Source organism: Helicoverpa armigera, chromosome 16, assembly GCF_030705265.1.
Source record: "Helicoverpa armigera isolate CAAS_96S chromosome 16, ASM3070526v1, whole genome shotgun sequence".
Lineage (NCBI taxonomy): Eukaryota > Metazoa > Arthropoda > Insecta > Lepidoptera > Noctuidae > Helicoverpa > Helicoverpa armigera.
Genome location: NC_087135.1, coordinates 11,569,917 through 11,595,064, shown reverse-complemented (window position 1 = coordinate 11,595,064; position 25,148 = coordinate 11,569,917). Strand labels below are relative to the sequence as shown.

The window sequence follows — 25,148 nt, the reverse complement described above, 5'->3', positions numbered from 1 at the left end:
ATTTCCTGGTCGTGGGGCGCCCCTAAGACATACACACGCCCTGCACCATAGGTTAAGACGGCCCTGTAGGTAACTATTATGGTAATCTGTGATGTGTGATGTAGGATTTAAAATCAGGCAGCCGCCTGATTTTGCCGCCCCCTAAATTTGCCGCCCGGGGCATGGGCCCCGGCTTGCCCCCCCCTAGATCCGGGGCTGATGGGGAGAGATATAACCGTATGTAAACTATGTGGTATTTTGTAAACACGAGCCTTTTGAGCAGGGAACTGCCGGTGATGTAAGCTTGGACTCCAAATACATTACGTGTTGAAACTGTTTCGAAGTTTAGAACTAGGTATATTAGTCCTACCTAAAGTATGTCGGATCATATATGGTGGATATAGGACGAGTATTCAGAGTGACTGCCTCGTTGGTCTAGCTGTCGCAAGTGCGGCTGCTGAGCACGAGGTCTCGGGTTCGATTCCCGAGTCGGGCCGAAATCGCTTTGTGGGTTTTAGAAGACTTTCACAAAGCAGCCCGGAGCCTGGAAGCTGGTGATTGATACACCCGTGCATCGGAGAGCACGTAAATGTCGGTCCTGCGCCTGATCTCTCTCCGGTCGTGTCGGATTGCCGTCCCATCGGACTATGAGAGTTAAGGAATAGTGAGTGCACCTGTGTCTGCGCAAATGCTCGTGCACTATAATATGTCCTGCGTAATTGGCTAATCTCCTTACATGAGAACAGCCGCCGTAGCCGATAATCGGCTAGGAGGACATCATCATCAGGACGAGTATTATTTGAAATGAATGTCCAAACCTTTGCACAGTTATTTCATTCCTATGTTGTTATTTTAGCTTTAGGTAAACTATTTACTAAGTTATTCTAGATGTGTTTAGATTATTTACATACCAACTTGAATATAATCTAGATCTAGCAGTTATAGAAATGAGCCTTTAGTCTTCTCATAAAAGTAGACCATTTTTTAAACTTATTAATACTAAAATTAAACAGCAGCCAGAACATAACCAGAATAAAAACACATGAATTTTCGTTTTTTTCTTCTCTTTATTATTTTATTCACAACAGTAAAAACACCCGTAAACTCCATCAAAACAACAAATAACAAAAGTTTCATAAATATCGCGTTATTAAAGCTAGGTCGACCAGATGTTGGTTCCACTTCACCACCACCCAGACGCGTACCTTGGTGGCGCCTTCACCACCTTCACGATGACTGGGGCGTGGCTGTGGTGCCCGCTGTGGCTACCGTGGCTACCATGGCTGCCGTGCCCACCGTGGCTACCGTAGCTACCGTGGCTACCGTGGCCGCCGTAGCTGCTGTGGCTACCATGCCCGTGATGTCCACCGTAGTGTCCACCGTGGCTGCCGTGCCCATGGTGACTGTGAGATGGCGAGTAGCTCGAGTAGTGAGGAGCTGAGTGGCTCAAGCTCAGAGGTGCAGAGTGACTCAAACTCAGAGGTGCAGAGTAACTAGAACTCAAAGGTGCGGAGTAACTCGAGCTTAAAGGAGCTGAGTAACTTGAGCTTATGGGAGCAGAATAACTAGAATATTGAGGGGCGTACTGGCTTACACTTATAGGAGCTGAATGCCTTATTGGTGCAGAGGAAATTGAGCTCAAAGGGGCTGAATAACTCGAGCTCAATGGAGCTGAGTAACTTGAGCTCAATGGAGCAGAATGGCTCACACTTAGAGGTGCAGAGTAACTAGAGCTTAAAGGTGCAGAGTAGCTAGAGCTCAATAGAGCTGAGTGACTCAAACTAAGTGGGGCGGAGTGACTCAGAGGAGCAGAATAACTGGAGGACAAAGGTGCAGAATAACTGGAGGACAAAGGCGCAGAATAACTGGAGGACAAAGGCGCAGAGTAGCTAGAGCTCAATGGTGCAGAGTAGCTAGAGCTTAACGGAGCTGAGTGACTTAAACTTAATGGGGCGGAGTGACTCAAACTTAGTGGGGCGGAGTGACTCAGAGGAGCAGAATAACTGGAGCTCAATGGAACTGAATGACTAGAATAGCTCGGAGCGTACTGACTCACACTTAGTGGGGCTGAGTGGCTTAAACTCAGAGGTGCTGAGTGGCTTAAACTCAGAGGTGCTGAGTAACTTGAGCTTAGTGGAGCAGAGTAACTTGAGCTCAGTGGAGCAGAGTAACTTGAACTCAATGGAGTAGAGTAACTTGAACTCAATGGAGCAGAGTAACTCGAGCTAAGAGGAGCTGAATAGCTCGAACTCAATGGAGCTGAATGACTAGAATATTGAGGAGCATAACTGCCTAAGCTAGCAGACGGCGAATGACTCACACTGAGGGACGAGGAGTGCAGGGGAGCTGAGTGCCCCACGTGTAATGCTGCATGACTTACAGGAGCAGACGCTATCACAGGAGAACTGAGAAGAGGAGCTGAGCTAAGACTGGAGTGAGAATGAAGAGGCGCAGAATAAGACACAGAGGGAGAACTTAACAATGGTCCAGAGGAGAGAGAACTGGCCAGTGGAGTATACGAGCTGAGGGCTGGCGCTGCATGATGAGAGTGTGAACTCAATAGTGGTGCAGAGTAACTGGAGCTCAATGGGGCAGACTGGATTGGGGCTGAGGAGTACGATGATAAGGGAGCCGAGTGCAGCGAGCTGTGTGAAGGTCCGTGTGAGTGGTGCGCAGCCCCGTGCGAGCTAAGGCCGGAGAGGCCACCGCCCCCGCTCAGCAGGCCGCCCGGCTCGCCGAAGATGCCACGCTTCTGCCGAGAAGCGGCTGAGCTCGCCACCACCAGCGCTATGCATATCTGTGGGATACAAAATTGTTTGAACTTTACCATATACTGCAGTATGTTATAATATAAAGTATCTTTTAAATGTTTTAAAGTAATATGATTTTGATTTATATAACTAGGTGAGAATTTCACAAAACAAGAGGCAGTCAAAATGCAGAGGCCAGTGTGTCACCTGACCGCAAATCTATTATACCACAATCTTAGATGCCTTGCTTTACTATAAATTATAATAGTGTGCTAATAACGGATTTATTTCGGTGTTGCCTCACTAATAAATCAAAATAATATTCATATTGGCCAATCGATATAAATAATAAATGTAATGCAATCGATTAGATGTTGTTTACGTTCTGTAAACAAAATACTTTAAATAAGGTCAAAGACGTCGTAATGCTGAGACACGTGCGCATAATGAAATTGTAAACATAAACAGAAGACGAGCTAGTCATTGAATATACTTGCATTTTCATTTCTACTTGTGCCAGTATTATAAAGTTATATTGCCAGCGCCATCTAGCGAGAAGCTACACTAACGAAAATACTAGCACAGTGTCTAAACATCGCGACTGGATCGTTGCTGAGAGTTCCATCGTAAAGCGGTTTCCCCGAGCCCATGTTATTAATAACGGGCCCAGGTAAAACTCCAACTTGCTTGTATTATATTCAAAGTTTTTTTTTTACTATTTTAATTTTGCCTTCACTCAAGACTCACCCACAATGTACCCATGTACCTTTTTATACTAACTAATATAATAAAGAGAAGTCATTTTTGCCTGTTTGTATTCTGAAAGCTCTGAAGTGTTTGAACCGAAATTAAAAAACCGTTAACTGTTGGGAAGTTACACTATACCCAACTGACATAGGCTACATTTTATTCCGGTAGGGGAAAAAGTTTCCCTGCGTCGCGAAAAATAGGAAAACCGTTAATTGTTTTACACTAATAACGTCAAAGAAAAGGTTTACTCACTGTCAATTTCCTCGTCAGCATCTCCACACCACTGTCACAGCATTGACCGGACCTCCGGGCTCCAACACCATAATATATACACATAATTAATTAATTCCACTGTTGCGCAAACTGCCCTCAGCCTCACCACGTGTCACCAAAGGTCCGTGACGTAACAGATATCATTATAACTAGACATATATCTTTAGTTACTACTCATCAATATAGGCCCACTAATATGATAAACGAAAGTTTGTATGTATGGATGGATGTATGAGTGTTTAGTCTTCTTCCACGCAAAAACTGCAAGATTTATTTTGATCAAACTTTGCAGTAATATAGCTTATATATCAGAATAATATATAGGGTACTTTTTATCCATGTGCGAAAAGTAGATCCGACGGGACGCGAGTGAAACCGCGGGTGGAAGCTAGTAATGAAAACATAAACATTTGAAGCTCTAGTTAATATGCGTGACCGTGGCGGTCTCATCAGATGCTCTTGGATCTATATTCATGTGTTAATTACTATTTAAAATATTCCTCATAATGTTTTAATTCTAGATTAATACACTGCATAATATGGAGTATATTTTGGTAGAACTGCGCAGTTGAATAAGTACAAAGATGTTAATACAATGATCAGTTGCATAACAAATGACTATTATTTACTGCGCTGTGTCTCGCGTGACGGGGTTCGATACCGTATGCAAGTGTGTCACCGAACTCATTGACTGTCACCCTCTTCATACCTCTCTCGGTCTCGGGTTATTCTCACCAGCTAACAAATGTTATGTTATGGTGCGTTATGTGACTCACACATACATATAACGTAGCTAAAGTCAAAGGGCTTGCCCTTAAGGCTTATATCATCGAAAACCGGCTTCCGTGCTCAAAACAAGTAGGTATGTAGAGCGTAGATATAAAAATGCAATAAATGTGAAAATTTTGTTTGAGTGTCCCGCAAAATTGAGCTACAAAGCATTATGTTATACATAGGTTCACTACATGGTGTTCGCTTGTGAAAAAGAAGAACAATCAATTTTTAGCGCCTGATGTTACCATTACTGCAATGCACCGGTTTGTGTTTACGCTGCGAACGCATCTTTCATTGTGTAGGCGCTTTGATCTCAACAAGGCTACTTACATGGTTTTGGAAAGTTCTTAAAAGACTTTTATTTACTAAAATCATATTTAACTTAAATTATCTTTCTTCCTATCGAAACGTTTTTCAAGTCGACTTTTGAAACCTATTCACCTACCTAGTTTAACTTCAAAAGTACGGAGTGGTAGTTAAATTGTCAAGGACATGGTCGATTGAAATATTTAAACTGGTATTATTTACTTAGGACGATATATTATGTTCTTCGTAATGAATAAGGTCAGCTTGAAGTTTGAAGTAAGTCAAGCTGTGTCGGACGCGGCGGCGCTCGCGCAGCCCTGCACAAATGTCAGCGCGACCTTACTCTTCTATTTACTTACAATCTAAATTCATTGTAATTACTTATAAGGGTCAAATATTATATGCAAGAGAATATAATAAAAATCGTACATTGTAGCACCTCCTTAAAACAATAACCTTTATTAACCTAAGTAAATCACGAAGTAAACAAATAAATTGTACTAGAAAAATCTGTTATTTAAAAATGATAATTTATTAAAATCAGATTTAATGTTGTTATGGATCTACAAACGATTGTGGTACTTAATCTCCAGGCGCTTAGCTACGCGAGCTCTGCTACGAGCTACGAGACGCTACGGAATTTTCGGGATGCGCCTACGCCGCGGTCAGTGCGTAGCTAGCCGTCGGCTACGCCCTTAGTGTTCCACCCGCGTTTCGAGATTGACTTTCTGGCGCGAGGATGAAAAGCAGCCTATGCCCTTAGATTCCCTTTTTAACTACATGTTATATGTGTACTCAATTAAAACTGTTAAAAACTGTACTCAATAAAGCAGTTCTGGCGTGAAGGCGCGACAGACAGGCAGAGTCCCTTTCGCATTTATAATTTAGTAGCTTTGAGCATTGCTTACAAAATAAAGATTTGAACCACGAAATTACGATTATACGGCTCGAATTTTCTTAGTCGTGAGCTCAATGGACATTTTTATTTAATCGGGATTAAAGTTTATAGCCCGATTAACCCAGTTCGCAAACACAACACCAATAAACGAGGGTATAATCGGTTGACCCGACTTGTCCCCATCTCGTCAAATAGTCATTATTCGCAGTTTGCTTTTTAGTATTATTTCTCTTGGATACCATAAAGGTACGTTTTAAGTTGTTCGCACAAGAGTATCTATGACAGGCATTCTACATCAAATAAGGAAGCAGTTGTCGGCTTATATGTGGGGTATTGAGGTAATGTCGCAACCCGACGCGACTTTTTGTCGCAGTCGGCGGAGCTTTGTGTGCGGCGTGCCCATTCCGAGTGCCGAGTGACGTCACAACACATGACCTGCGATTATCATTGTAACACCGTGGAGTTTTTGTCAACCAATATGTAATTATAATTATTCGGCATGCAGGCGTTTATTGAATTATTCGTTGCGACAGCGATAAATGCCTGCATTTTTAAACATTGCTGTTAAACAATTAAATTAAGTGACATTTACGGTAATTGAACTATTCTTGAGGGAATTTGTATTAATATGGAAAAGGTCTTCGATAAAATTTAATTTGGTCTTTTTAAGTAATTTTAAAAATTGTTTATATGGGTTATGAGTAGGTCAATATGAAGTCGGCAAGTCCACCTCCCCATTTATTGGCACGTACTTTTGAATCAAACTACAAAGACAGCTGTATACGTTTGTGTCAATTACTACACATTAGCGGTTTTCCCTTAAACAGTAGTATTTACTGAGAAGCCGACAAATGTAGGTGAATTATGAAATGGCATAAGTTGACCGTACGACGTACTCACCACGCCTTGCACTATCTAGTATATCTTGTTGCGCGGGAACTAGATCTGTGTACATACCCATAGAATGTGGGGTTTATAGACACTATTACAAAATATATAGAACACTATATTATATACTTAGAACTGGCATTTTCCCACAGCTTCAACTGTATAAAATAAATATTTCCTCTAGAAGGAAGACTTCCTTTAAAAGTTTCTCCAAGAAAATGGTCCATTAGTTCAGTGGTTGGGGCCGGGAGACAAAAGCTGAACAGACAAACTGAGTTATGTATTTGTAATCTCAGTAAAATTAGAATAATATAACCCATGCCTCTATAGACTAAAAGTTTTCAATTTGATACATTTTCATGTATCAAATAAATAACATTAAATAAGAAAATTCAACTGATTAGTTGAAATCAAAGATTATTTTGAATGACCACTGATAAGTTAAATAAACGTTAAGCCAGTAGTATAAAATTACAGATAGATATTCCTTATTTCCCAACATCAAGTTAGTTTAACTAGGTAAATGACCCAACTTCATTCACTGTTGGCAATTAATTCAGTATTCCACTATTTCTACTCAGATTCAACCGAAGTTGATTCAACCGCGTGTGTCGCAACTTCCGGTCGGCGCCGGCGCAGCTTCCGGTTGCGCCACCTAGCGGCGCGTACAAACATCAATCAGTTATCCGCTGGGATGTGTTTAATTTGATGCGATTGAGGATATCGCACTCCGGTTTATAAGTCAACCAACTGCTGCTGTCCTTATGAGTAGTAAGCAAAGGGTTCAAGAAAACATTACCCTCTTTTGGCAGTCGGCTAAAAAGTTGACGCAGTTTGGTAATGTGGCGTTAGGGCAGTTTCGAAATGTCACTTGATATTAGAGGTAGTTGCAAAATGTGCGGTAATTAGAGATCAACATATTAAATTATCGTATTTTAGAGAAATACAAGCATGTATTTGGGCCCGAATAGTACCATGGTACTGGTTACATGTTGATGCAATTTTTCTTTGAACATACTACGATTATTCGTAGTATTAATGATCTTCATGACCGGTTCTGCGTTCACAGACAAATCATTCCGATAATTTTTTAAACCCCTCGAGTTGTAAGTAATAAAACCAATTTAAATGAGAAATAAAAATATTTATTAATTACAAATTTTGCGTCGAATCAACCACCTTCAAGTAAACTAATTTGGCACTAAACAAACACATTCGCAGACAGGACTTATATTACATTAGTTGTAGCCTCAATGCCAGCCATGGCCCAGCCCCAGCAACGGAGCTCCGTAGTGTCCGCCGAGGAGGGGGGCGGAGTAGCCATGTGACACGATGGGGGCGGACGCGATGACCCCGTGGCCGAGCCCTAGGCCGCCGTAGCCGTGGCCGAGGCCGCCGTAGCCGCCGAAGCCGTAGCCGTGGCTGATGATGGGGGCACTGTGGCTAATGATGGGCGCGCTGTGACTGATGAGGGGCGCGCTGTGCGAGTACAGGCCGAGCCCGTGCCCGCCGTAGTACCCGTGGCCGAGGCCGCCGCCGAGCCCGTAGCCGAGGCCTAGCAAGCCTCGCTTCTCGTTCTTCTTCTCCTCGGCGCCCGATGCCAGGGCCACCACCAGGAGGACGACGCACAGCTAGAAAGATGTGACATGTTATTAGAGAAACATTGTATGGAAATTGCTTGTGTGTGTTCGTTACGGTAAAACGATGGATGCTGTTTGGGATATCTATCGGTATGGGTATTGGTTGCCCGGGTAACTGGGTTGAGGAGGTCAGATAAGCAGTCACTCCTTGTAAAACATTGGTACTCAGCTGCACCCGGTTAGACTGGAAGCCGACCTCAAAATAATTGGGAAAAAGCTCGGGAGATGATGATGGTGATCGGTAGTTGAGAAGACTTTTACATTCAGCCTTTCGTTCGCAAAGTGCTTTCTTTGGGTCTCCTTACCTAAACAGCTATAGCACCCTATTTTTCACCGTGTGACATTTAGCAACAGCAGTGCAATCTCATCAATCGTGTGAACTGCACTTCGGTATCAGTGATCGTGTGCATCAGGCCGGCATTAGCATAGAATCGTGACAATGTGCCGTGCGCAGGCGCCGCGTCTCAGGTTCGATCCCGCGGCAATCGCTCACTTGGTCAACCCTACTCATTATAGCTTAGATAACTGAATACATTGCAGCTTGGGAAATCTGTGAACTTTTTGCCGTGCTGAGGAAACATTGACAATTAAATTGAACTACATTCGCTTTATGGATTTTGAAAATTCAGGTACGCTTGATGAAGAAAAACTTGAACTAATAATTTTGGCTTAAGTCATAAGATAAATTAGGATTAAGAAAATTAAGCTATGAAGTAATATAATGCAATGTTGATGGTACTATGGCAATCGATTATAGAAATGTCATTAGGTGCGAAACCATTAGCTTAGATTAATAAATTAATCTATGTTGTGTAGTAATTTGTGCTCGTTACCCCTGGTTATAGTTTACAACATACTCTAAAAAGTTATCAAGTGCTGCATTTACTATTAAGTCGTCCCACATAGGTATTGTTTGAAATAGATTGACACAAAGTCGGCCAACCTTTCAACCTCTTAAACTTATATCCAAAGTATTTCTGTCTTTTTCAGCACGATGTGCTAGGGGTTTTCATACAGACAAGAAGTCGATAAGAAAGGTCGAATTTTGAGTTATACACAAAGCATTTTAACTTCAAATTAATTGCACTACCTGCACCTTACACAACCTAAGCTCTGTTTATAAATAAAAGGTAAACAAAAATGCAACTTACAGCAGCCTTCATGTTAGCAATGTGTTGGTTGGACAAGCACTAGTCCTGCGGCGGCGTCTGCGCACCTTATAACTCCTGGCGGCCCGCGTACCACGCGAGTGTACCTGTACACTGACCCCTCTAGACCCTGTACCATGGTACTCGGCCACCGGGTAGTGCGGCAGTTGTGGTGAACCTTCACAGGTGAATATTTAAACAAAAAGGTACTGGTCAGAAAATATTTACAGATGCATAAAATAATTAAGCAAGTACCTATAGAATTAAAAAAAAAAGTTTTACGTGGATTAAATCTCTTAAAGATGGATAATGGTGATTAATGAAAATTGTAACTTAAATTGTAAAGAAAACCTTGCCCAACTTGCATTGGTGCATGCGATCAATGTTCACCAGCGGTTGACAACCCCTGCAGTTCGGGGTACCACAGCCTCCCAACTTGTGTTATTATCATTTTTGATTACCACTCGCCGGTGTGCAACGTGGCGTTTCCTTTAATGGATGATTATTTTATCATTTTGTCGCTCAGGATGACGACTTACTTGTCATCAAGGCTGTGGTGGTGACTGTAAGGACATTGTAAATAGTAATTAGGTGGTAATTATTCCGGATTTAATTTATAATTTTTCCTAAGTAATTATACTGACATATTCCCAAGAGTAGAGTTCAGGGATTAATGCTGATCTAATTTCTAACTTCATATACTAAGTCTTAGATAGGTGGCTTACACAATAGCTATCGAAAAAATAATGTAGGTAGAGATTGCTTCAAAAATTGTAAAGAAAATGAAGTTCAATTAAATCCTTGCTAATCAAATTAGCAAGAGTTGCAGTAAAGCTATAGGTTGGCGTAAGATTATGCCATCAGCCCCTTTTGGCTGCTACAAAATGCCGTTAATTGATAATGTACTTGATTTACAAAAGCGTTTGTTTTTCTCGGTGTCTCCCACATTCAGCATTGTTTGAAGTTCAACCCTCTTTCACCAATCACTACCCGCTTACTTCCAAGTCCAAGTCATCCACGTCATCTTCATGATATTAACTTATACATTAGGTACCCATATGTTTATAAAACTACTTGAAATTAACAAATCATTCAAGCAAAAACTTAGTCAAAACAAACTCTAAAATACGACTTTTCTAACTTTTTAAGGCTTTTACGAGTGATTTTCCAACAGTTAGCAGCTCCATTTAAGCCCTAAAGGTAGTGCATTACCGACTGATCTGCCTAAACAGTTTCTTACACACATTACATTAGTGCGCTTACTTCCGCAGCGTGGTTGGGTAACTGATATCCTTGCCTTATTGAAAACCTTTGCTAATTTACTTTAGAATTAAATCATAGTATCGAACAAAAACTTAGCGTTTGGCCTTTCAACCGTCAACAATTGTAATACGCTTATATTGGTAAGTTAGGACTAGGGTACACACACTTTGTTAAACAGGTCGTTAAAAGTATACATTCATTTACATGTAACATTGCACATGCGTATCCTCTAATACCTAAACCTTCTAAATTAAATTATGTAACAGTTTCATTGACTTAAATGAAAAATTACTTAGACTTAAATGCTTTACACATTCCGCCGCGACCATAGAAATGCTACAACTTACTAAATACGAACACAATATACACCTAACTTTAGGAGAGGGTTTTCCTAATGAAAGTGAGCCACTACTAAGGGGCTTTTGTCGTGTGTGTTGTGTCCAAGCCCTAACCCCGTGCATAGGTTCAGCTAGTCCCACAGCGGGCACAATGCGTCAGTCGTGAGACCACGCCATTGTCTAGTGAGCCTTATTGATTGGCCAACCTGACTGTTGATATCCAATCAATGAATCCAAACTAATTCTATTGTAATACTTCATAATCTGACTTTTTATTGCTTGCTATTGTAAGGTGTTTAGATATGTTTTGCTGTACATACCAACTTAGGTATATTATTTATGTACTATATATGTCGTATGTTAGATTTAATCTTCCGAATGTAAATGTGTTGATTTACTAGAAGCAGGTTTTCCAGCCGTCATATTTTATGATCGACGACGAGAACAGTCCATATACTTACTCGTACATACAAGTTTGTTTAATTTATAAGTTAACGTACCTTACCATTCCCTTAACCCTTACCTTACCATTCATAATCTAGGTCAATTTTCTCACTGTCTGCGAGCTCTCCGCTTCTCATCACAATAGTTTAGCGCCTGACAAAAATCGAGCTACAAATCGTCTTCATACGACTTGCTATTTGCATTCGCCTCTTTCTAAATCTAACATGAACAATGAACAGTATGTCCGGAATGTATATTTTCTTTCGTATGAGTCAAAAGTACTGCACGTAGAATGTTCAGTAATAAACAGTCGTATATGGCGCGTATGGTTACCACACGCCGGTCGTAATGTTCACGCCGAGGGCTGAGGGGTGGGGGGACATTGAGCTCAAGTTATTTGTTAGGGCATATTGCTGTCGGCGGCGACCTCTCGCGTCCGGCCCTGGTTCAAGCCATGGTCCGGGGCGAAAGGGAATGGGATGCCGTCGCCTCCTTCTGCGAAGCAGTCATGCTCGAGAAGGAGGCGGCGGAACGTCAGAGAGTTCGCACCTCTCATCCCGGCCGCCGCGCTGGAGCAGGTAGACACCACGGGCGCCGGGTGTCGCGAGACGACTCCCGGCCACCGTAGGCGTGGGTCTGTGGGCGGTGAGTTCGGGTGGCTCATCGCTCATGTCTGTTTTTAGACAACAGACCCGTGTCGGCGGCGCGCGTTGTTCCACGCGCTCCTCAAAGAGATGTCAGCAACCCCAGAGGGCCCAGCAGGGCTGGCCTGCCGGGGCTGCGGGTTGTTCGAAAGAGGTACCGCGGCCCTAGCACATAAGGCCTACGATGGAACACGACGGCTTTTAGTCAGTAAGAGTGACACTCCCTCACCGCTGCTAACCCACAGCGGGAGGGTCATTTGATGATTTTTACGTCGTTAAAAAAAAGGGCATATTGCTGTGCCTGAATAGGCTGTGTTATGTTGAGTGATATTTGGCAGTAAATGCCAAATCGATATTATGGAAATAGAGCAATTGGTTCTCATAACGTTCCATTAATGCATGCTTCTTTTCACTGAACGTACTAAGTAAGACTAGAGCATGGTAACACTAATGTATGGCTGGAAGACCAACAACCAACTAACAAAACTCCGAACTACTACATACTCTGAAAGTAGGTAGTGCCCATGTAAAACTCATGTAAAACATAAATATGTATTATTCATCTAATTAAATATTTGGCATTAGTAACTGTCCAGATATACAGTGAATTGTCACTTTGTAGATGCACCTGAACATCCCTAGACAAACAATCTATTATTTTCTGCTGACAATATCATAACATCTGAATGAGTAATATTACGCCCAGACGACATATAAATAATTGCGTGTATCAGCCTTGTGTTTAATAACACGTGTTGTCTCACACCTTTCTAATGCGTATCCTGGCAGGATATGAGCCTGCGCGATGACGTCACCAGACGTAGGGTACCTATGCTCTTGTCTATGTTTCAGGTGTTTGGGTCGTGTTAATGGTGTAGGTACTCACGACTTGAATTCGCCTGTAGTGTATGTCCGTGTCTAAAAGTAGTTTATTTGACTACGGATTATGTAAGTACGTATATCATATAGGAGCAGTGTGCGGTATCGAAAATAGGGTTGTGCTAGTTTTGCTCAAGTTCAGAGCGTCAAAGCTTAGGGGAAGCATCTTTAAGCTACATAATAATATATTATAACTAATAATGACATTTTGATCACATTATTCCTATACATACGCGAAATCAAATTGCTTGGCAACCTGTAGTGTCCATAAACTGATGTATAATTGTTTTCAATTACAGATATAGCCGCTATAGGTTACTTACAAACTACAATTTCATAGATACCTACTACAATCTTGATCTACTTACTTAATTGCATATGCAAAACCTTACATTAAATAATATGCCGTCGTAAGCCAAATAATATTTAAAATCTAGCGGGTAATAACCCAATCATATTTAAATGCAGGCTGTTGGCCGCAGCACGCGCGTACCTAGGTCGTACTTACCACTACTTGGGCCTACGTAGGCAGTATTTGGTACATAGTAGGGCTACACGTGTGGCCCACATTGACAGCTAACTACCACATGTCCGGCGCGCGTTGCCTAACAGCGGGCTCAGTATCCCGCAGCTGTTGAGCTAAGATTTATTTACCGGCCACTGTACTTGTTATAGAAAATATTACGTACTTAGTTACGTTATCAGTGTTTTATTAATAAATACCTGTTACAAAATTCATTGAAATCAATCAAACGTATGAAGTAAGGTGGATTGTAGGACATTGCGATTGCGCCTGCTAAATGGTTTTATTTAATTGCGTGCGTCATGCTTCCCCCTTCGAGCGTCCATGTCCAATAAAACAATTGTTCAACGTTACAAAATATTTTATTTATAAAAAAAATAAATAAATCTCTCTTACAACTATGTTAATAACTTAAACTATTTACTATTATTAGGCAATTCGTGAACATAAACTTTATCTACACAATATACACAGCGGTGGACGCGAGTGGCGCTATCTAGCGACAGATCTACTTAACTACTGACTCGCAACTGTTGGCTCGTATCTATCTTGTAATGTTTAAAATATCTTATTAATCTAACATTATAATATTACAGCCCGTATTTGCTTTTTAAACTCATTGCTACATGTTAACACTGCGAGATTACGATCAGTAATCGAACTTCGGTGTCGGTTTTGTACTACGTTAGTTTGGTAACAAGGTTGTAAGGTAAATCGAAGCTATCTTGATGTTGCTAGACAGAGTATCAGTCAGTAGCAGTGTTGCCGCTCGTCGAGGTAACTGATAAATGCGGTTCGCACACGCGGCGAGGCTATCGGAAATGTTCGAGCGGCCTGTCCAGCGGCGGCTGCAGCTTCAGCGGGATGTGGTTGTGGAACTCTTGCTCCTCCTCGCCCTCCGCGCTGCTGCGCCCCTCCGCGCCCTGTGGCACTCCGTACTCGCCAGTCGGCTGCTGCTGGTTAAAATCCTGACCGAAGTTCTGACCTGCCTGGCTAAAATCTTGGCCGAAATTTTGTCCTGGTTGACTATACTCGTAACCTTGCTGACCGAAATTCTGCCCGTTCTGGTTGTAATCCTGACCGGAATGACCAAAGTTTTGACCTTGCTGTCCGTTCTGGCCGAAAGCGTCTTGAGTGAATTGTGGAACTCCGTAGTCCTGTCCCGGCTGATGTTGTTGCTGGTTGTTTATGTGTTGTTCGTACTGCGCCTGATCCAGTTGCTGTTGGATGTGATGCTCCAACTGGGCCTGAAAGTCGTGGTATTGTTGATCTCCGGTATGCTGCTCATAAACCTGTGTACCTTGCGTTTGCGTATACTGATGGTGACCGTCTTGCCCAAATTGTCCTTCATTACCAAAATGTTGCTGTTGTCCATCTTGACCGAAGTGACCCTGGGCGTATTGACCATCTTGTCCGAAATGGGCTCCTGGGGCAAATTGTCCATCCTGATTAAAGTGGCCTCCTTGCTGTCCTAGATCATGTGGTTGTGCCTGTACAGGGTGCCAGCCATCTTGGTCTAGTGTAGGTTGAGTGGGCTGCAAATGTACGGTTGGTTGAGTAGGCAGGAGACCAGGTTGAGCTGCTTGCAGAACGCCGGGTTGAGCAGTGTGCAAGTGGACTTCTGGTTGAGGTTGATGCAGATGTACTTCTGGCTGACCCTGGTGGAGATGTACCTCCGGCTGACCCTGGTGGAGATGTACTTCTGGCTGTGTTGGGTGTAGGTGGTACTCCGGTTGGGTTGGTTGAAGATGAACCTCTGGCTGAGCCGAATGCAAGTGGACTTCTTGTTGGCCGGGATGCAAGTGAACATCAGGTGACAAATGCACACCCGGTTGTACTGGTTGCAGATGAAGAGTTGGTTGTGTAGGCTGTAGATGCACAGCGTGTTGCGGAACAGGTGCTTGTAGGAACGTTGGCTCTACATGAGCACCAGGCTGCTCGAGCACTACGCCTTCTTGACCTGCTGGTGGAGCCAGGTGGAAGTGTTGTCCCTGAGGACGCTCGTATATTACCTGATTGACTGCTGGAGGACCCAATGGGAAAACAGGGCTTTGATAATTAAGCAATGGATATCTTGGGTATGTCGCGAAGAATGAAGTCTGCACTGCATTACCTGGTCTCAAAACATAAGGGAATTGATGAGCGTAAGGCAGGAGTGGAGTATATTCTGGGTGCGCGGGAAGGGGAGCTGCAGGCACTGCAGGCCGAAGGTGAGCATGCGCCTGAGGGAACAGATGAGTGTGAGCTAAAGCTGCTGCTGAGAATAAGGGTGATGGCCCAGGTATAGGTTGAGGTATCGGCGCAGGTATCGGCGCTGATTGGATGAGAACTGGTGGAGAAGGCGCCGGCACAGGGTGAGCCACTGTTGCTGTAGGCTCATGTACAGGTATCACGGGAGTAGCAGGTACAGGCGCTGGTACCACAGGGATCACTGGCTTAGGAGAAACGTGATGGTGATGATGATGGAAGTGATGGTCTGGTTTCGGCAATAAAACAGTTTTCGTATGATGCGGAAACTTGAGACCGTAATGAGGATGAGGCACTGGAACTTTATGTCCCACTGGCACAGGGTAACGCGTGGTCAGGGGGTGAGCGAGAGGCACTTTCACAGCGGTCACCGCTGCTGCGGGAGGGTACGACACGACGACCGGTTTGACGACGGAGTGAGTAACGACGGGGATGTCGTATCCTAGCTTGTAGGGTGGCACTGCCGACAGCACTCCTCGTTTGTGCGGCTTGCCCTTCGCAAGCCGACCAATCAGCTTCGCCTTGGCAGCCTTCAGATGCGCGACATCTCCGGCCGACAAGCACACGCACGCGCACAACACCAACGCGATCTGAAACACACCACGCACCATGTTAATTATTCCGCACTGAGATAACACGATCACTGTCACTGTCACCAGATTCACTTTTGTTCCTAAACTGGATACTTACGATTGTAAGTCTCATGTCGATGCGGTCGCCCGGTCGGCGCGACAACCACTCAGAAACCGATTGACATCGGACTCTTCCACCCATACTTATAACTTAAAACATATCGAATTAGTATGTAGCCAGCGTGCAGGTTTCACTAGCCGGCCGGACGTGCCAGCTGCGAACTTCGTCCTTACGCGATAATGCTTTCGACCGTTCCTAAACGAATGCACCTAAAATTCTTCTTCCGATTCAGCGTTACGCGACGTTCAATTCTACGGCTTGTACTTAGAGTAGAAATCGGAATACACTGAATTTGTTTTAGGTAGCACGTCGGTGACTGCCGTCATTCCTGTGTAACAAGTGTGCGCACGCGCATACCAATTGATCAAGAAACGTAATAGGGAGAAAATTGTACCAGCGGCTGCAGGGACGAATCGGTTCTCACTTGCACGATATTTCTAAGTCATAGAGTCCACGCATGGGACGACTATGCGAAGTAGCGCGAGTTCGATACTACTGTTACTTCAGCATCTGATTGTTTGTTTACATTTTCTGTAAACAGTAAACAATGTGCACAATACCTCATTCAATATACAATGATAAATATTGTCTGTTATGAAAGTTAGTACTGGAAGTATTATTGTGTAGATTGTAGATAGTTTTACTTTGAAGTCGAGACCTTGCTGGGAAACGGTCGAAGATCAGTCTTATGGATGTAGGTAAGAATGGCTCACGCATTGCTTAATTTCGTCCTGTTAATGATGCCCTGACTCCGTCCCTGGTGCGCAGGACATTGATATGCGGGCACACGCCCAGCGGTTACCAAATGTACCGCGATCACTTTCCTTGGCTCTCACCGCTCCGCGCCGCGCCGCCGCCGCGAGCTCACATCACTTGCCATAGCCGCCCGGTATCAAACCTCATGCTTACGTAACTTTATGCTTGCTAACCCACAAGATAAATAACAGCAGAAGCCCCTTTATGGTAAATACAGATATACCACTGAATATAGAGGTATGAGTAATAGATTTATTGTACATAATATCGTGCACCTATAGTTATTTGTTGTTTGATGAAATCCTGACCGTAAGAATTAGTAGGTATTAGAGTGTGCGACCCAGCAAGCATTACCAAAACAAATAAGTACTTACATATACTACCTCTACAATCTATTTGGTATTTTGTATTTTGAATTTTGTTAAGTAGGTACTTTAATAATGTAGACCTTCTGCGAAAATGTTTGCGTGTCTACTGCAGACGATTCCAACTACCGACTTCTGTCGAATAGAGATGTTAAACACGTAGCAAAAGTGGTTTAACTTACTCACTTCGAATAAGAAGCCGATGTATTAAATGGAATTTTAATTCCACTTTAGGTAATAAGTAGGTAACTGCTTTTCATTTCTCGACCTACGCAATTTGGGTTAGGTTCACAAGTCTGTGGCACTTTGCCATGTATGATGTATTGCACTATCTTTGTTCTGCTTTATAGACAGAGGTAAACCGACAATTGTTTTGTGTTGAGATGATGTCAGACGGAAGCTATCAATTCCTACTGGTAAACAAATTAATCTTGGCAGAATGAATGAAATGTCCTGAACATTTCACTCTTGCTATTAAAAAGTTATACTGACACTCGCTTGACGTTAGTGCGGTCCAGATCTACAATGTTAGTTTTTTTCAAGCACAGCTTTGAAGCTATCCTGCTTGCTCTTAAAGAAAAGTGATATATCTTTTTCACTTGTTGTTGTTGTTGTAACAACAAACTATCAGTCAAAAAAGCTCAATCGAACTTTAGCTAAAGCAATAATATACATAAAATAAGATTTTCAAAGAATTCTCTACGATAATAGGTTTAAGAAATCAAATAGTACTTAGTATTACATAATGGAGAAGTTTAGCGACGATACTATGTGCAGAATTTGTTTTAAAAAACAAGATTCAGTGTTTTCATTATTTCGCAAACGGAAAGGCATTTCTCCGTTCGAGAAACTGATAAAAATTGGTCTGAAAGCTGCTACAAACGATACTGGTCCTACCTGCATCTGTTGTGATTGTCTGACAGAGTTAGAAACTACTGTTAACTTCTTGGAAAAATGTCAGAAGTCTAACCAGGTACTGGCAGAGTATTTAAATGTCAATGTAAACAAAGTAGAAGAGAATAAGGTTGATAACTTTGAGAACAGAGTGATAGATGGGACAGACGAGTGTGTGGAGTCTAGTGGTGGTGACGAGCTGCTTAGTGTCGAGGTATCAGGGCTGGAGGAGCCTCATTGTGAGGAGTGTGGGTCCCGCAGGCGCTGCCGGCACTGGGCGCCGCCGGCGACACACACATGCCCTCACTGTCAGAAGGTGTTCACCAGAAAGTTTAATTTCAAGCTACATCTGTGAGTATGTACAGAATAAGGTGCACTAATTTCTAGGTCATTTTGACTGCTCAACTATTATCAAATTGAGAAACAAAACACATAAGGTAGGTTTATAAGGTACACTGCTTAGTTCCTTAGCTAAACTGTATGTAATATATTCATAAATACATTTGTTATTCTGTGCGAGTACTAGAAATGTGGCACTCATATAGAATTATTTAATAACTGGCATTCTTGCTGGTCTTGACATTGTAACTGCTGTACGTACAACCTTCACAAGGGCAATGCCATCTATATTTTGAATCCCAATCCTGTAATGTTCATCATTATTATTTTTTAGTTTCATCTGTAGCATATTTCTGTACCTGTTTCTAATCCTCGAAAATCTGATGACCAATGACTGATGAACAATGATGATGAATCATAGACCTTATTAACCAAGGAAACAGAATAGATGTTATAGAATATTTATTTCCATCTTGGTAATGCTACTACATAGACAAGTAATATTAGTTGTAAGTATATAAGTTTGGAAAGCTACATAATAAATCATATTCTGGCACATGATATTTCAACACAGATGTTAAATCAATATGCATAATAGTGTCATGATTATGGCGGTAAGCTGTTAATGTTGCACAAATATAAAGTGTTTGCCAACAATGCATGGGACATCAAAGAAATGTATGATTCAACAGTCAATGTGAAAGTGAAATTAAGTATGTACTGTGAATGCTGTAGCAGTAGTTCATTGTCTAATGTGTGCGGTGTGGGAAACCCTGGTGTTAGGGACCACCCAGTCACTCATTGAGGAAAAGGCTTAGCCCTTTAGTCAATTAACCTATCAGCCTATTTAGAATAATCAGAAGTAATGTACATTGAATGTGAGCACTTCATACTAGTTGAATAGTGAACTACATGTAGTAGTCACTCAATGAATATGTCTATTAATAACAATTACTAAATATATAATAGTAATTCGTTATTGTATTATTTATTTATTCCTGTATTTCAGGCAACTTTGGCCCATAGAAAAATACAAAACACAAATATGTACATTAATATAATCAACATTCATAATACAAAAATACTTGTAAACGAATACTTAAAATTGTATTATGTTACAGCCAACTGGTTTAAATAGATGTTCAATCAAACAACTAGCCCTGTGATTGAACAACACCAGTTAATCACTTGTCTATACATTGTTTATCTGACATACTGGACTGCTTGTTTCCATTGCTGACAAGTTTAGAATAAATACATTGTGTTTTACTTATCTACACTATTGTCATAAGGAGGACAGCTTTGATTGTTTGTTTGAATTGAAGAAATAAGCATTAGAACAACTCATTTGAAAAATTCTTTCACTGTTAGGAAGCTACACTATCTGTGCTGAACATGAGTTGTGGTTTATCCGGTTACGGAAAGAAGCTTTTCCGGGAAGTGGGTGAACTGCGGAAAAGTAGCTAGTTAGTTATAAGCAGACTTGTTTTTTTTAACTTTGGCAAAATTCATCAAATGAGATCCCGCTGTGGGTTAGCACTGGTGAGGGAGTGTCAGACTTTTACTGACTAAAAACCCATCGTGTTCTTTCGTAGGCCTTTTATGTACCAGGGCCGCGGTAACTCTCGAACCATCGTGAAACTAGTGTGAGGTTTCATAGGAGCCTGCAAAGGCCTATTTGAATTAAACACACTTTGACTCCCTCAGCCCCAGATAACCCCTCAGCCCTTCATCAAGAATTTACAGTAAGCTGAGTACGTTGTTTGTCAGTGCTCGTCACAGCGGGTCGCGTGAGTTTTGGTGCTCGTCGTGCGGGGCGGGCGCGGCGTCGCGCTGGCTGGCGGCGCGCCACTGCCGGCCGCGCGCGCGCCGCGCCTGCCCGCTGCCGGGCTGCGGCAAGACATACTCCTCCGCCACCAACCTAGCCGTGCATCTCAGAGCACATAGCGGTATGTGCGCATGACTTACAGCCACATATTCACAAGAGTTCAGACAATTAAATGTATTAGAATTTTAAGTTGCAAAGAGTGATGTTCTAAGCGGGTTGGTGGGTGTATGTCCTTCTTTATTGTACCCTTTTCTATTTACTAATGTTATGTATTGTTACAGGTGAGAGACCGTTCGAATGCAACGATTGCGGGAAGAAGTTCTCGAGTAAGAACACGTTGCAGAACCACATCAGGATACACACGGGTAAGGAATACACGACTTTCAACATCGAAAGATGTGTTCAATAAATTAACCAATGACTGAAACAGTCACTAAAGTTATATAGATTCAGTAACTAGATGATCTGACATTGTGGTAAAACTTGTGAGAGCTATCTCTAGCCGAGAACTTCAGCGAAAATGTGTAGTCTTTATCTGTTGTTTTATATAAAGTGTAATTATTATTGACTAGCTTCTGCCCGCGACTTCGTACGCGGATCCTGTCCCTTATGCCAGCGAAATCAAAGATCTGAATAGTCGCAATAGACGTGACCATAGGGATAAAAGTAGTGATTCTAATTAGTCCGCATTTAAGTTGTGTGAGGCAAAAATATTACACGTATTATTACGTAAAAAAACATGAAATAGATGACAAAGTCGTGGTGACTTAGTGGAATTCGTGGTGGTTTAGTGGGTAGAGAACCAATCTCTCAAGTATGAGCGTGCGTCTTTGATTCCAGGTCTGGCAAGTGCCTGCCAATGCAACTTTTCTAAGTTCGTATGTACTTTCTACGTATATTTTGGATACCAATGACCGTTATTTGGAGGGGATATTAAACTGTAGGTTCCGACTGTCATTGAACATTCTTGGCAGTCGTTATGGGTAGTGAGAAGCCAGTAAGTCTTACCAAGGGGTGTTGGGTTGAGCGGGTAACCGGGTTGTGGAGGTCAGATAAGCAGTCGCTCCTTGTAAAACACTGGTACTCAGTTGCATCGTGTCTGGATGTCGACCCTAACATAATTGGGACAAAGGCTCTTGAGATAATAACGACAATAATAATGAGATATAGGCACCGCAGGACATCTGAGGCTGATGACGGGGAGTAGCGACCCCGCGGGGCTATATGTATATACTGAGTTCTCCAGGGAGTGTATACTGTCCCCCATCTCCGGCCAGTCGGAGTGAACCATGACGGGGGTAGGTCTCACGCCTCTGGCTTGGCTTGGCCGTCCAGAGTGGAGTCGCTAGAGCAGGATTAGTAGCCCTGCTCGGAGGGTAGGTGCCTCATGGTAAGCACAGGGAGCGCGTAATCTGCGTTTAAAGTCCGCCGAGGTATCCTCACCCTTCAGCCGCTCATGTCCCTGTTGCCCTCTTGTTGCTATTCAGTGACTGGTTCCCGGGGGCCCAGTAAGTGAGGTGTTGAGTCTCCACCTGCCGTTTTTACATGTACCTAATACATTGTCATCCACTATCATCACAATAGCCCAAGTAGTTTTCGTCCATAGTTAGCAATAGTTTAGCACAGAACCGGGGATTGTCTTTTTTTTAGCGACGTCCACCAGGGATTGTCCTTGGGTTCATTTCTATAGTGTATAAAGGGATAATCGTCGGTTTTGTGTCACCATTTCATTAAAGTTGTTTCAAAAGGGCTTCAGCGTGTTGGCTTCGGCCCCACGTTTGCTAAAACGTCATATCTTCATATGCTTCATATAGTCTAGCAGGGCTCCTGGAGTTCCACATCAGGTGTTTTAGATCTTCAATTTGTATAAATCAATAGAAAGTGCTTATCAAATTGAACAACTTTTGCTAAAACGTCATACCTGTATATGGTACAGAGAAGCTGGGCTCTTGGGGTTCCACATCAGGTGTTCCAGATCTTAAAATTTATTATCTCAGCTGAAAATGCTCATCAAATGAAACAATTTTTGCCATGGCACCATATTTGTATCTCTTATAGTTTTATTGGTCTGTTGGAGTTCTGCACCAGGTCTTCAAGTTTCGAAGATAAATTATAGCCTATATGTTGACCAGGCTTAATACTGATACAACAAAGAAAAAATCATTGAAATCCGTCCAGTAGTTCCGAAGATTAGCGTGTACAAACAAACAGACATACAGACATACAGACATACAGACAAACAGACAGATTTTTTTTTTTATTTGTGCTCCATTACTGATTCTAAACCCCACCCAATTATTATTTTTTTAATATATTCAATGTACAGACACAGTTTTTTTACAGATTTATTATATGTATAGATAATGTTGACTTGGATGGAGTAATAAGTGGTAGATGCACTTGTGTAGGTGCGTTGCCGTACATCTGTGCGATATGCGGCGCGCAGTTCCGCACCAACAAGCTCGCCGCGCACATGGCGCGACACGCGGGCGCCCGCCCCCCCCGCCCCGCCCGCGCCCCGCCGCGACACCCCGCCGCCCCCGCGCCGCACGCCTGCGCCGCCTGCCCCGCCAGATACCACCACAAGCAGTCCCTCAGGAAACACGTCAGGAAGCACCACGCTGTGGTATGTACACACAGCAAAATCACCAGCCAGGCAGGCAAGTGGCTCCACCCAACGCGGCGCGGTCATATTGAGAGAAACATACATGTTAGTGTGCATAAAGCAAAACGTGCAATTGTGCAATTGTGGGTTCATCGATATGCCGATACGGGAAACATTGATCCTCGCCGACCGGGACCGAAGGCTGGATTTGCATACACAGAAGCCAATGCGCGGCACCGTGATATAGTTTCTGCGCATATGGCTGAGCCTTTCCTCAGCACTCGTTCCACGGCGACTAAACATGATGTGACACTACAAACTATAAGGAACCACTTGCATGCAGCTGGCGTGAAATGTCGTAGGCCAGCTAAGAAAATTTTACTATCCGACATTCACAAACAAAACCAGGTATAGTTACCGGCACCTTGTTTCTTGTCTTAGAATAGTTTTGTCATACATAAAACTTTTTAATTTGTGATTATAATATGAATAAACCTAGTCAATAAATATTGTTGCTGTCTTATTACAAATTGTTTAATTTATACTTCCTTATTAAAATCTAGATTAATATTCTTATTTTATTTACAATAATAAAATAAATACATAATGAAAATAAAAAATGATTATAGTTATGCAAAAAGTGTATGCAGATGTGAGACTCGAACTTAAAACTTAGACGAACGCTTCTACGCCTCGGTTACGAGCCTACATAGTCATATTATTAAATTTTAACTTCATATTCTCATTAGCATTATAGTGAAAAGAAATTGCAAGTGTGTGCGTGCACAACGGGTTATTAAAGTTTGTATCCAATAATTCGTTGTGTACGCACATTAATAATCAGGCTTTACGCACACTAACATGTATGTTTCTCTCAATATGACCGCGCCGCGTTGGGTGGAGCCACTTGCCTGCCTGCCTGTTGATTTTGCCCAGTGTACACCCAGCAACCACCCCGACTCTCCAGCTCATAATTATTTATTTAAACTTGGACGCGAAACAGTACTTTACAAATACTGTGCCCAAAACGCCCTTCACTACTTCCTATGTGTTTTGCTGGGAAGAAGAAGTAGCGGAACAAACTCCCAGCTCCTCTGTCATCAACATCATCAGCCTTTTTATATCGTCCCACTGCTGGACGCAGGCTACCTCTCACTAAGAGAAGGATGGAGCGCTAACCACCACGGTCGCTCGCTTGGGTTCGTGCTTTCAGACTGTAGTCCAAGTTTTCTCGAAATAATTTCCTTCACCTTTTTACCGACAAAGAACTTTGTTACTTGGAAGTCTAAGTGAACATTAACCTGTACAAATAAAACGCTACCGCTTCAACTTACTGTTATACAGAACACTTAGTGACTTTTTCAAACAGACAGGTCTTGTTTTGTTTGTTGTTTCAGGATTCTGCGCCACCTACAGAAGCAGAAGTAGCAGCCAATGTTATTGCCAAACAAATGGAATGTGATCTATAAACCCTACGCTAGGTATTATTAGTCTATAGTTGTCGCAATGGACATTGTGGTCAACTATGGACATTGTGGCGAAACGGGTTGCAGTTTCTAGTCCAAATTAGTCTTATAAGAGAAATATATAAGAATGGCTAACGTGACCATTAAATTAAGAGAAATGTTATAAACCTTTATTAGGTTAACCAAACCTCATTCATGTATTGAATTAACTGACACCAAAGATTTATTCACCATACATACTTTTAAGTCGACTCGTAGGAAGGACATTGACACAATGTATAAGTTTTTTACGAGTGCTATTTGAGCAAGCGAGTTAGGAATGATGCGGTTTAGTGAAACCTGTGCAGTGGCGGTCAAGGCCGCAGACTCGACGTGATAATAAAACTATTTGTCACAGATTATACTCTTGTTTTCTTTGGCATTTCATTTATCAGGTCGTGATGAAAGTCTTTGGCAAC

General features: G+C 42.4%; 4 protein-coding genes across 5 annotated transcripts; 1 reads left to right on the top strand and 3 right to left on the bottom strand.

Annotated features, from left to right (window-relative positions):
- Window positions 1-1,037: 1,037 nt before the first annotated feature.
- LOC110381593 (uncharacterized) lies at window positions 1,038-3,788 on the bottom strand. Its single transcript, XM_064038369.1, has 2 exons — window positions 3,732-3,788; window positions 1,038-2,776 (listed from the first exon to the last, which is right to left on the bottom strand). Exons 1-2 carry the CDS (start codon window positions 3,750-3,752, stop codon window positions 1,163-1,165), a joined length of 1,635 nt encoding a protein of 544 aa, XP_063894439.1. The 5' UTR covers window positions 3,753-3,788; the 3' UTR covers window positions 1,038-1,162.
- Window positions 3,789-7,747: 3,959 nt separating this feature from the next.
- LOC110383141 (neuropeptide-like protein 29) lies at window positions 7,748-9,519 on the bottom strand. The gene is made up of 2 exons (XM_021343882.3): window positions 9,410-9,519; window positions 7,748-8,249 (listed from the first exon to the last, which is right to left on the bottom strand). The coding sequence occupies exons 1-2, from the start codon at window positions 9,419-9,421 to the stop codon at window positions 7,869-7,871; spliced, it is 393 nt and encodes a 130-aa protein (XP_021199557.3). The 5' UTR covers window positions 9,422-9,519; the 3' UTR covers window positions 7,748-7,868.
- A 4,318-nt stretch (window positions 9,520-13,837) lies between these two features.
- Window positions 13,838-16,594, bottom strand: LOC110383142 (RNA-binding protein 33). The gene is made up of 2 exons (XM_021343883.3): window positions 16,435-16,594; window positions 13,838-16,334 (listed from the first exon to the last, which is right to left on the bottom strand). The coding sequence occupies exons 1-2, from the start codon at window positions 16,516-16,518 to the stop codon at window positions 14,310-14,312; spliced, it is 2,109 nt and encodes a 702-aa protein (XP_021199558.3). The 5' UTR covers window positions 16,519-16,594; the 3' UTR covers window positions 13,838-14,309.
- Window positions 16,595-18,159: 1,565 nt separating this feature from the next.
- Window positions 18,160-25,087, top strand: LOC110383143 (zinc finger protein 12). Of its 2 annotated transcripts, XM_021343884.3 has the most exons (5): window positions 18,160-18,803; window positions 20,562-20,740; window positions 20,901-20,984; window positions 23,028-23,245; window positions 24,622-25,087. In XM_021343884.3, exons 1-5 carry the CDS (start codon window positions 18,304-18,306, stop codon window positions 24,691-24,693), a joined length of 1,053 nt encoding a protein of 350 aa, XP_021199559.3. In that variant the 5' UTR covers window positions 18,160-18,303; the 3' UTR covers window positions 24,694-25,087. The 2 variants fall into 2 exon arrangements, with proteins under 2 accessions (XP_021199559.3, XP_049700172.2); XM_049844215.2 differs by lacking the exon at window positions 24,622-25,087 and having other exon boundaries at window positions 23,028-23,745.
- The last annotated feature ends 61 nt before the right edge of the window (window positions 25,088-25,148 follow it).

Bases quoted from the DNA above. Each gene is read 5' to 3' on its own strand.
- LOC110381593 (XM_064038369.1), bottom strand. From the start codon at position 3,752: ATGCTGACGAGGAAATTGACA. The intron at 2,777-3,731 runs GTGAGTAAACCT...TGTATCCCACAG, and splicing joins TGCTGACGAGGAAATTGACA to ATATGCATAGCGCTGGTGGT.
- LOC110383142 (XM_021343883.3), bottom strand. From the start codon at position 16,518: ATGGGTGGAAGAGTCCGATGTCAATCGGTTTCTGAGTGGTTGTCGCGC. The intron at 16,335-16,434 runs GTAAGTATCCAG...GGTGTGTTTCAG, and splicing joins TCGACATGAGACTTACAATC to ATCGCGTTGGTGTTGTGCGC.
- LOC110383143 (XM_049844215.2), top strand. From the start codon at position 18,304: ATGGAGAAGTTTAGCGACGATACTATGTGCAGAATTTGTTTTAAAAAA. The intron at 18,804-20,561 runs GTGAGTATGTAC...GTTGTTTGTCAG, and splicing joins TTTAATTTCAAGCTACATCT to TGCTCGTCACAGCGGGTCGC. The intron at 20,741-20,900 runs GTATGTGCGCAT...GTATTGTTACAG, and splicing joins GCATCTCAGAGCACATAGCG to GTGAGAGACCGTTCGAATGC.